Below are 12,974 nucleotides of genomic sequence, written 5' to 3' on the forward strand. Positions count from 1 at the left end.
ATGACAGCAAGGTGCCGGAGTAATGTTTAAACCTTGCTTATGATGGGAGAAGGCAAAATATATTACTAGTTAGCCAAATACATGTCTGATAATAAGTATTCCATCCTACATTTTGGGTCAGCTAGAAAAAGGAAATTTAAAGTTTTTCCAGCTAGCGGCATATTTCTGGAAGGAAAAAAGAAAAAAACCAACAAAAATCTTTTCCCCACTTTGTCCTTCTCACATCACTATAGGCTACTGCCGCACAAGGAAAAGAAAGTTACCTGCTCACACTGTTCCGGTTACTAGCTCTCCCTTAACCTTTAAACCTGTGATAATTGTGAAAGGAGTCAAATGCACAATTCCCCAAAAAAGCAAGTTTAAAACATCATAATGGCAAGTTGCAGTCATGTTTCATGTACTACTAAGAACACTTATATAAATAAGAAAGCTCAATGCTACTCAATGAGTTTTATTACCAGTGGAACTGACCACAACAAAGACTTAGGCACTGGCCCAGAGGAGCAAGGGAGACTAGCCTGGAAAAGATGATGATATTTTTCAAATTAAAAGCAGAATTGAAGAATCTAATAAGACTTTGCAGAAATTTGAGAGATTCGTGATTAACCAGCATGGGACAAGAAAAATAAGAATTATACTGACTACTTCTACCCTGACTTACACTGACTCAGTCTCTGAACATTATCTGTGTTCAGCTATTTAGGATATGCTGATCTGCTGTTCCTCTCTTGCAAAACAGCTAGATTTTCTTCTATTCCTTTTTCAGACATTTTTATCTTATCATCCCTAAACAGTGGACTTCATGATTAGTCATGGTATTTATTCCAAAGACTGAATCTCCTTCACACCACAATATGAATATTTTATATCTCCTTTTCCTCTGCAAATTTATCAATACATAATTTAACATTTTTTTCTCTGATTTCTATTCAAGGACTACAGAAAAATACCAAGCCCAGAAAACCCTACTAATGAAGTAAATTTTCTTCAAAATCAACCCTAGGGATAACCCTATGGACAAATACTTAAACACACACAATTGCCTTCTTTAGCTGACACAAAGCCATGCTTTATAAGAATACGTCACGCTAGTGGTTGATCACAAAACACATGTCTACAATAAACCCATTGCACAGAGCAGCAGAGAACTCCTGTCCCCAACTGGTCGTAGATAAGGACTTAAGGTGGGAAAGGAGATAGAAAGCAAACAGAGTAATAAATGTGATAGAGGCAAAAAGCTCATTTCTTCTGCAGTCTGGGGGAGGGTAGGTTACTGAAAACAGGATCAATTATAGAAAAAAAAAAATCAACCCTGATAAATGGCAACTCAGAATAGTGATACTGTACATCCAGTCTTCCCCAGTCATGGCCTCTTTCCTGCTTAGAAATTTTCTCTGGGTGGTATTCAGCATTATCGAGGATTTCTGAACGCCTGCTAGATTGGAGCAACTCTGCAGAAGGTCTGACCAAACTTTACTGCCAAACATCCAGAAATCTTGGCTGTTGTCTCAGCACATGCACAGATCAGTGATTGGGACAGTGTACCAAGTCCAGCACTTTTGAGAATCATCACACACCCCTCACACAGGCTACGCAAGGAATGCTTAAATACTTACATCTGGAAAGTCCTGAATATAACTATGATGGCCATAAGTGGCAGGGAGACAGGTATGAAGTGAACTTGAGTTAAAGAGATTGAGTGAGAGAATTTGAGCTCACAGACCACCACTCCCGTCTAAAACCTAGAAATTTCTTAAGCAGCATCTTGCACCCCTGCAGTCTTTTTCTAAAAGACATATCATATGCAAGGCAGGGAAAATGGATGACAACACATGGATCCTTGTGTCAGTTGATGAAGGGAAGTTTCTTTGAATAATTCTGGGGGCAGATGACACTTATTTTGACCGAGCAGCCACTCCCACTTTGCCCTTGTCTAAAGCTGTCTAGAGCTAGAAACTGTTGAGCCACTGTTTCTATAGGACAATACAGAGTTATACAATAAAATAAACCCAAATAAAGTAATGCACACATTACTCATGAGAATATGTAAATGGATAAAAAGACAGCACTGTGGTAAGTGAATATAATGGGAGGTTAATTATAGCAAAGAAGAAGAAATAGCAGAAGATCCAAGCAGAAAAAAGACGTGCAACAAGCTGTTCACAGCCACCTAACTTGTGTTTATTTTCCTTTTTTATTTCAGCTGCTTATACCCCAATGTCTGTTTGACACCAAATGTTTCAGTAACTTCTGAACACACCACATTTTTCCCAGGAACGCTCACTGACATGTGGAAAGAAAGATGAAATAAAATCTCTAGTCAGATTGATAACTTTTTCAATTGTTTGCTCCCAAAAACATGCCTCAGTGTTTCGTATCAGGTTTCTGGGAGTATCACAGTGTATGGTAGTTTTACAGATCAGCTGAAGTCCTCCCACAGCACTCACTTTCTTCAGACAATGGTCTCCCATGAAAACATGGATCTTTCCTGAGTTTCTTCCTCATATGGCTCAGAATAGGCACCCCTCCAGAAAGTTTAGATCCGAAACCACTGGCAGCTTCATGCAATTAGCTGCCCAGTACATTTTGTAACAGCAAACATCTCATGCCAACAGCAAAGGATTTTGTGCCATGTCATCATCCTCTGTCATTATATGGGCTTCTCTCATTTCAGATCCTGCCATCTCAAATCTAGACATACAGTGCAATTAAGGCATACTTCTGGAGGGCCTGCTGACTGAGGCCTGGAGATGGAGCACACATTGCTGCTTCAAGTCCAAGCAAAGGGAAGATAACAAAGGTTTTTCCAAGCAAAGCTGGTGCAGCAGCCACAGTAAAACAAACTGGTTAGGTCTGTTTGCAGGTAGTTGAAAGGATTTACAAATGCTGTGGGAGTGCTTCCCTTAAAAGCTTCTTTTAATGCTTCCCTACTCTTTATCTCAAAACCCCACATAAGTGTGTCTCCCCTCTATCTCAGAACAGATGGCAGAATCACCGTCAATCTTCCCATTGCCTCATGCCAGTTTATTTTCTCAGGTACGATGTTTCAAAGAGTACCTGTGCAACTAGCAGCAGCAAAAGCTGCTCAGAAGTTGGCAAATTAATGCACATCATTGGACTTAACTGATTTGAACAGATACCGAAGGGGTGTTGCAACAGCAGGGTGGTAGAAGGACAAACCAAAAGCACATTTAAAAGGGACAGGATTTGGCATTGACCTGGCTTGCCTTAAAATTTACCATCCAGCTCCATTACTTAGAGGGGGATGGAAGGAGAAGAGCAGAAAAGTAACTACTCAACAGGCAGCAAACTGAACTAAGTACCCCAACATCTACTCAAAGTATGAACTATGTGTTGAGACATGAAATCTAGCTCCCTGGGATTAGAATACCAGACTAGATTTAGTAGTTTGATATCTTGGTTCTGGCAATGGACCATAGATGATGGTTCACATGAAGCAGAAAAACAATGCATACTGCACTGTTGCCAACTGTGCAATGCTTTATCCAAGGAGAAAAATCCTTTCCTGACCTCTAGGCAATCAGTCTGTGATCTGTAGCATGACATTTGGCTGTTCAACTCAAGCAGAGCTGTGGCACAAGTATTCTTTAGGCTCATAAAATTAATGACCGTCAATATTACCCTCAAAAATTATACATGTGTGCAGCCAAAGCAGGTTGAGTTAACTGCCTGCTGCAATCAAAAGCAGAGGTTAATATTACTCTGGACAGGGAAGGGTTTGTTGGAAACTGTTGGTTCTCTGACTTGTCATTTTTTTCTGCTTGACAGTCAATGACATTACAGTAAGATACCAGAAGTGTTCATGATGTATTTTTGATGTAGTCTGTCTACTGCTATTTAAGTTCAGCAAAATTACATGCGGGCAGCTAATCACATAGTTATCAACTGAAAATGCTTGTTTTGGGTAACCACCTTAATTTTTTTTAAAGCAACAACCCTGCTGCAGACGATCTTATTGGTCTCAGAACCCAAAGCTTAAAATAGGGAGGGAAAGATCAAGAGAACGTGGTTCAGTGGTTAGAGAACAGTAAAGATTCTAATTTTTAGTTCTGAGCTTCTCCATCAGTTTGCTGCAGAAACCTAAGTGAATCTCTCTAATGCCTTGAAGTTATCTTTCTGTACAGAATTTAACACGGAGGAGGGTAACCTGAATGAGCGCGCTGACATTCACTGACTCCTTATGCAGGCAGTCACAGTGCAGAGCCCCACTGGGGTCAGTCCATCCTGCTGCTACATTCACCTACACACATCACCAGGACTTCAGGGTCCCAGTATTTTTTTTCTGCTGCAGAAAGCCAAACTGCTTTTTAAGACTTCCCCAGACAGTCATGAAAGAACTTTTCAGTGCTTCTAGACACAGATAGGGAATAAGAGGATTAGCTTGCCATCTCAATACACGCACGGTAAGGCTCACAAACCCAAGCAAAAGCTCAACCTGAGCCTTAACACTAGGTTGGGACAATTCAGGCTGAGAGCAACACTTAAGCTGTGGGTATAGGTGGATGTGGGGTGCAGTCAGGGCAACATTCAAATAACTGCTAGGTTCTATAATGGAGATGTATCTTCCCCTCTAAACAGTTACAGCAGTTAACTTATAGCTGGATAAAGTTGTTTGCCATACAGAAGTCAAATTTCTAAGTATGAAGGAGGAGGTCTTCACAAGAAGTATGGAGTTTGAGACATAAGACAAGCTTCAGCCTTAAGTCACTGAGCCTGTAGTCTCTGAAATACCAGTAAACAGGATACTAAGAAATCAGGTAGGCACAAAAACATGCAAAGTTACGGAAATCTGTAGTTTGTGGTATGGGGAGCATCTAGGGAAAGTAACCTTGCCTTTGCCTTACTAAGTGGTTCCACCCCTCGGTTGGTGCTCCAGGCCAAAATCACACTCATACACTTGAAAGATGATGAGCTAACTTTTTACACTAAGGTCACATTGGAAAACTGAGATATGCAGACAGATACAGATAAACTTGTTGAGATTTTAGTAAGAAAACCAGGGTGGTAGCGGGAGGAACAGAAAAACAACAAAAAAAGGATTTTCGTTAATGGCAACTACAGTTCCTTTCTACCTCCAGTTTCCTACATTTATGGGCTATTTCTCAATTTCTGCACTCTCCTTGATCTTGAACTGCCATTTCACACGACTCATCTTACATGTCAATGGAAAGAAAAGCGACAAGTTTGATTCTGGGGCCCTCTCTTCCTTGTTCGCCTAATGAGAGTACAAGATCATCACAATATCAGATTTATATCCTGTCTTGGATTCTTAAAATGTTTGTTCTTTCTGATAAGATAAATTCCACTGCAAAGGAACTCTTTGAAGAAAATCTCCTGTCTAGCCATTTTTAAAACTTTTTAGTTTTATTTAGCCTGAGTCGAGTTTAATATTTATACTGTGTGATGAAGCAGAGTATCAGCAGCAACCCATCATAACATCTGTAGCCTATTTTCCAGGATAGAAAAACCTAAGTATGTTCAGTAGCTACCTCTATTACTAAATCTTAAAAAATTGTTTTTATTAATATTGTGCTTCTGAACAGGGCCACTGTCCTTCTGAACCTCTGGAATATTAAAGTGACCAAAAAGGCCACATTGTACTAAGCAACTGAAGATGGACCCAGATGATAAAAGCTCTGCAGGCTGCTGCACCTATTAAGTGACAGTGTCCTTTCAAACTGTACTGTTGCGGTCCCCCTCACCCTGCCCATGTTACTAGACTAGGAGCACAAACAAAATACTAAGTCTAACCCATCTGTTATAAACAACAGAACCAAACACAATCTCCTCAACCATGTCACATTATAAACAGATCACACAGGCTCAATTTTAATAGTCAGTATTGTAATTAAAAAACCTGATTTTTCTTGCATAAGATAATGAGAACATGCTACTCTCCGTTACTCTCTTACAATTATTATAACATAATAATTAAGGGGGGGAGGGATAAAATAACAAGGTGGGGAGGGATAATAATAAGGGGGGAGAGGGATAAAAACAGTAAGATGTCCTCACTAGGACTGTCGAGTGTCATACAGACAGACGGTTTCTGACTGGTGATTAAATTCATAATAAAAGTAAGCGCTTTTTTTTTTTAAAAAAAATCTTTCTAAGAGTTTGATAAAAACCTGTTCTTTGGTTTAAAAACATTCATTGAAATTATCTGCTTTCTATGAAAAATATCAACTTTTCTTCAAAAAGTCAAATCCAAGAATTACTTCTGAGTTTTGGTTTTGCACTTAAAAATTTATATACTCCAAAAATTGTTTTTCTGCCCAGTTCCTGTTGAAAAATCCCAGTTCCTGGCCTGCTCTTGCATGAACAAATAAGATAAATATCAGATGCCCTCTACCGGCCCTCTGTTTAAATTAGAGTTTCAGAAGTTATGAATTTCCCAAATTCCTTCTAGCCCTTGCTTTTGTTACAGTAAAGTTGCAGTTTCCTGCCTCTGTCAGACATGTCCCACCACTTCAAAGTGCGGTCAGTGTGATGATATAGCTGTCAGCATGCAATTGGAGCGTGACGTGGACAGAAGGAAGCTGAAAGGGCTGAGAGGGAAAACTGGCAGCTCCAGGAAAAAGATTTGGGTTAAGGGAGGGGAAAGGAAGATAGATAGAACAAGGAAGAGATCATACCAGGATTGGAGCTCGAAAGAAACATGGATGCCAGTAAGGACAATTCAATGTCCCAAGCATGAGGGGAAGGGGAGAAATCTGGGATCCTCACCCCACTACACACTCTTTTAAACCCCATGAATTAACAAGTTTGCTTGAACAAATCAATCTTTCCTCTGAAAATGCTCTTTTTGCTTTCAGATTAACAGCATGTAGGGCAGGTGGTGCAGATACAAAAATGTCTCAACTCTCTTTACAGATTCCTAGCTTGACTACTAGGAAGACCATGCTGCAGCAGGGTTAGATTCGTGTTACACATGAAGTTTCACAAACAGACAGACTTGAGATGCACGGAGATGAATATGCAGTAGGAGAACATGTACTCTCTGATTAGAGACAGCTCTTGAAGCAGTTTTCCACTGATACTACACTCACTGCCTGGCATGCTCAACTAGGTTATACTTAGCACATACTGAGGTTTTGCAACACTCTCCTCTATTCAGAAACACCCCTGTAATACTCCTGGCCTCCTCAGGAAGGTAAACACAGGTATATCCATCTTGAGTAAATGTCCTCTGTTGCAGAGGCAACTTCATTATCTTTGCTGCCTACTAGGCAGTTTCAGGAAAGGGCAAAACCAAATGGAGAAGCCACCCATCATCTGTTTCTTACCTTCCCCTCAAATCTTGCTGTGGCTCCGAGCTGCACTCGGATATTCCGAGGAGGAAGAGTAAATGCTGGTGCTTCAGCAGGGACAGGGGGGCTGAGTGTCAGGGAGGTTTTGGAGACTCGAGTAGATGTCACCAATTTCACATCCCCCATGGTGTGGACTGTAAAAGAGAAACAAGTGGTAATACTGAAGTTATGATGGTTAATTGCTTACATTACAGTAACAGCCAAGAATCATATCAGGAGCAGAGTGTTCTACCTGCATGCTATATTTGTATACACAGTAAGTCTTCAGACTGAGGTGACAACTGCTGCTTTCTAGGTGGGGAACTGAGACCCAGGAAGATTGCCTGGTGTGCTTACAGTTGCGGTCAGGGTCACAGCCTTGAGCTGAACTCAGTTTGAACTCTCAAGTCGCAGGCCAGAACCTTAACCAAAAAGTTATCCTTTACAACTGCATTAAAAGGTAATAACTTATTTCAGGAAGATATTTTCACAATGTGACTTTGATTTTCCTGGCCTAGAATACACCAAAATCAATAAGTCTCAGAAGCAGAGCCAGTGTTAAACAAGTACTTATGAAATAAAAAGACCTCTGTTTGCACTGGAATTAAGTTGCAAGCGGGAATGTGGAAAATCTGATTTTTCATACCATGCTTTCAAGGTCTTAAGAAATATCTGGGTATCTCCCTCCAAAGTACAGCTAGAACATAACAAATACTTTTGCAGAAATTCCAAGTCTCTACTTTACTGCAAATCCATCTACAGCACATAGACTAGTAAAACAGCACGGAGGCCAAAGTTCATAATGCTACAAAATGGCATTTTAGAGACCTCATTACAGATATCTGCTTCAGGGATGATTGTTCTGCTACACACTTTCATACTTCCTAACAGCTTTCAACTTCCTAACAACTTCCTAACAGCTTTCATACTTCCTAACAGAAAGCAAGAATTATTATATTTTTGAAAAGTAAAATTTCAGGTTTTTCAGAAAAAAATAGTAGCTGACCCTAGTACTAATTCCTTGAATCATCTATGTAAATTAGAAGCCCCCACTGTAATATACCTATTTAATAGACAAGTTTAACACCTAAAAAACCCTGAGAAATGGCTTGACCCACCAATAGGTCATGTTGAACCAATGAAGAACACTGGGCTTCCAGTCATAATCCTCTGCCACACACACCAATCCATGACAGACTATGCATTTATTCATCCAATTCTGATGAAAGTTACAATAGATAATACTGAGTAAAAAGTGAAACTTCAATTTGAACAGGAGAAAAAAAAAACAAAACAATTAAACTAGGGCTACATTATTCCTGACTGTATGAAGGATGCTTTTTCTAGAACAGGCTGCAGTTATTTGGGGAGCAGGGGAACACAAAACATTCATTTAGGACTTACATTCCAATGTCACATGTATGCGTCTGAGAATATAGTTTTCCATACAGTATAGCTTATGTGCTCCTTGAACATACAGAAACACCTTCTCTACATTGATCAAAAACAGTTTAAGAGGGCAGCTCCTCTCATGGAAGTTAGTAGTCTAAAAGTTAGATGTTTAACCTGAACTAGAAGTTTGGCTCCTCATAGTCAACAGAGAGAAAGAGGCACCTCCAAAGGGTGTTTTGTTCTAAGCCACAGAGCTTTCTGCTTCACAGTATGCGCTTGTCAGGAGCTATGGTTTAGAAGGCAAATCCTTCCAAGATATCAGTTAAATTATTTATGCACACAGATTTTAAAAAACTACTTGAAATCTCCTTCCTCATTCATATGAATCCAGATGACGTGGACTTTGGGTTTCTTCGGGAATTGTGTTCTTTTAGCATTTCTGTATATCAACATACAAAAAAACCCAGAAAATCCTCTATTGTTTCTAACAGTTGAATTGCTGAGACTAACACATAAATGGAATAAAGATGATTTCCTTAACCATGGTGCAAAGCTTTAAACTGAGAAACTCTGCTTTCATTTACACGAGAGTTAATCTTGCAGTGAATCTCTGTATTGGCACCGTCATTTGAGAGCACAGCACGTCTCCCTTTCCAGGATAAGCAACTCTTTAAAACAGAAACAGACCCCCCCCCCAAAAATTATCTCTGTACCTTACTTATCAAAGAACTATATGAAATCATAATATAATTTAAATATGGAAGACACCGTATTCCAGAGACATGAGATGAAATCAAAGACTTCCTTCTTTTCTAACAAATGTACTTTAGCACCCTAACAAAGAATGACAGTCTCTCACAGCTATAGTCACTGCAATGAAAAACCATTTGCCTGAAAAAGTGAAGAATTATTATTTCAATTAATTGTTCTTTCGTTAAGAACAAGACTCCAAGCTCAGTTCTCCGCTCAGAACAGTCACTGCAGTAAACTACAGATTATCCCAGGAGACTTTCAATCAATTACACAGCTGTAAACTGATATACACTCAGTCACAGAATCGTCTTTGTCACAGAGCACACGTTTGCCAGCACTTCCTTAAGATTTATTTTTCTTTACAGATTAAGAACAAACATTTTTCAAATCTCAAATTGTCATAAATATCAACTATGACCTTTTGTCACTTTTAGGATATGATGTTGATAATTTTGTATCTGCTTCCTGTCCTGGTTTGAGGTAAAACAGAACCAATTTTCTGTTTTGTAATTTTACTTTTTAGCCAGGCCTCTTCTAACTGACTAAACTCTGAAATTAATAGCACATTGTTCAGAAACTAAATTTTGGTTTTAAAATAATATTGTAAGAGTAGCAAAATTGAAAACAAAACAAAACCAGACAACATCCAGAATCCAATTCAAACTTGATATTCACCCATGCAAATGGAACTCTGTTTTGGTCAATGTCATTATAGTGGCTGAAACAAGCAAAAGAGGAAACTACATGCACTGCAGATGCTTACAGGACTATCCTGTAGGGACAAAATTTTCAAATATCTGTCCTTAGGTACAAAGCACTGCTTATGCAGGACAACTTTAAGGAATTTGTTAGGCATGACACCTGCTTACACACAGAAGCCTCCACACTGGGTATGCTACAAGACCAAATTCACCAAGTACCTGAAAAAGAGCCACTGGCACATGCCTGGAAAATACACTGTATTCAACATAAGCTCATCCTCCAAGCATCACTGGGCTCAAGCATCTCCGGACTGCATTGAACGAAATGTCCGGTGGCTAGGAAAGACCCTTTGATGAAAAGACTGAGCTAAAGACCAACACCAGCTTTCCACTGATTTCTCTGGCTATTCAATCAAGCTCTACACAAAATTACTTGGGGGGTGGGGAGAAAAGAAAGAAATAGGAGGGAGAAAGTAGAAAGAAAAAAACCCATCCTGAACAGCTAAGGTACTCTTACTGGTCAGGTTACTAAGATGCCAAAAACTGTCAACAAATTGATGCCTAATATAGTAGGACCGTAAAGCATAAAATAAAGTAATAGCTAGTCTTTTCTGTAAGCACATCTTGCATGCTTTTATATTTTTCTATATAAAGTGTCTAAATCGGATTGAATTTATAGATGAATATTAGCTCAAATCAGCACAAGCAGTTTTACAGCAACATAAGCTTCTAATCATCCACATTTAGCAGTCTGACTTTAATTAACTATGTATGCTGAAGATGCTTATAGTAAATAATTAGGAAGTTTTGGGGTTTTTTTTCAGCTTAGAGGATGTTTAACAGTTCTGTTCACAAACAAATAATTCCATGTTGTGCTGTCTGGTGTTCCTATGGAACTGCCATGTGCAAATGTTTTAAAGAAATAGTGTTCCAGAGAACAAATCTTGTTCAAGCTTACAATTTGATAGACAAGAAGAAAGCAGATACTTAAAAGCTATGGAATGTTTCTGATTTTTTTTTTCTTTTATTTAAGCAACTTTCTAGAATAAACCCATCCCTAAAATCTTTTTCTTAAGTATTTCAAGCTTCCTGCTGAATAAGATTTCAAGGATGCTACATGAACTCATAACGTTTTCATTTCACATGCTGTGCGCACCTCGACTATGGGTCTTTAAACAAAACCAACTGTAACTGAAGTTGCAACACAAACATTGTGGTATTAAACATAAAAGAAAACCACCATGCAAATGTTGGCTTGTAGGCTAGTGAAGTGGTTAGACAGCATTTCTAATCTGTATTTTTTTTATTCTTAATCCTTTCTAAAAAGCACATAAATCCTTACAAATTCTTAGTGTGTCCTCTAATCTTTCTAATACCAAAGCAGACTAATGTGTTTCAAGCTTTTTCTGTTAGGAACAAATCTCTGTCACTCAGTACTCTGCTCACAAAAATAAACCCCAAAAAAGCAAACACTTAGAAATCCACCTCATAGTTTTTCTCCTCTACTTATTTTATACAAGTAAATACTTACCATCATCTTCCTATGTAACCATTTAATTATACTAATTTCCTTTTACCAAATCCTTCCTCTGAGGCAGAAGAGAAATGAGTTGCAGAGAGGGCATGTGTGTACATATGACAGAGCAAGCTCATGCAAGTGAGAGGAAACCAGAGCTGCTAGCTGAAAAACCTTTATTTGACTTACTCATATCGCAACTCTACACCTAAGCAGCACATTTTTACTTGGTCCAGCTATTCTGTTATTTTAGCCAGACTGCCTTCAATAACCTCTGAACCACCTCTGAAATCTGGATAGAACCTTTTGAGCTCTTTAAAGATAGGAGCAAAAGGACAGACAGCCGAGGAGTTAGAGCATTTTTCTGCTGTTTGGGAGTCCTGGTTGAATTCCCTGCTCTGTAACGGGCTGCCTGAATGACCTCAGGCAAGTCACTAAGCCTCTGTTTTGCCATGGCTCCCCATTTGTAAAGTGGGGATTATTGTACTTCCTTACCACAAAGAAGTGCTCTGAGGATAACTATATTAGAGGGTGGGAGTAATAGGACCACATAAATAGCATAACTAGCAAAAGGCACAAAATTACCATAAACTCACAGGAAGCTGGATCTCATTATAGATTTCTTTTTTTTTGTAAATCAATCAGGGCGTGTTTTCAAAAAGCACACATTTTAAAACACTAGGTTAAATTTATTCCCTTACACAGATCACTGAATTCAACAGAGTTTTGCTAGGACTAAATGTTATCCATTATGCTTCAAAACCTTCAGTATTTAAAAGTTTCTTTCATTTCTAAACCTGTTTAACAGCTTCCCCTTTTCACACACCTTATTTCCTTTCCTACAGCTTCTTTCTTTACCACAACGACTAACATGTGGTTACCATACTTCTATACAAACCTGTAGCTGAACAAATTCTGCACAGAACTACAGAAATGAATTTTTGCAGCCATATGACTTGTGAGTATCTTTTCAGCCTTACCCTACGAGACCACACAAAGAAGCATCCTGCCTCTGTCAGCTACTGGTACCCAACAAACAGCATGTAGGGAGAACAATAAACCATTAGAGGACCAGCAAAGGTGATGAAGTCATGTGTAGATTTAGCAGATGGGAGGAGGATGGAAGACAGAACAGGAAGCAAGGGACTTGTAACCTCACCAATTGTAGCCACATATTCTGAGGAGCCTCTCCTTCAGACCCAGTAATTATAACAGGTATTGGGCTCTGGTAAAGAAACCGGACCAAGATTATGCTGGTGCAAGGAGGACTAAATTGAACTGGCCACACTATTAATACAAGAG

At 39.1% G+C, this 12,974-nt stretch overlaps 1 protein-coding gene across 1 annotated transcript in view; it reads right to left on the minus strand.

Annotated features, from left to right (window-relative positions):
• MYLK (myosin light chain kinase) overlaps positions 1–12,974 on the minus strand; it is a 220,034-nt gene that overhangs the window by 149,079 nt on the left and 57,981 nt on the right. The window contains exon 2 of the mRNA XM_074593871.1: positions 7,308–7,465. Coding sequence (XP_074449972.1) covers positions 7,308–7,465 — 158 coding nt within the window. The remainder of the gene's footprint in view (positions 1–7,307; positions 7,466–12,974) is intronic.

This window comes from Larus michahellis, chromosome 7, assembly GCF_964199755.1.
Source record: "Larus michahellis chromosome 7, bLarMic1.1, whole genome shotgun sequence".
Taxonomy (NCBI): Eukaryota; Metazoa; Chordata; class Aves; order Charadriiformes; family Laridae; genus Larus; species Larus michahellis.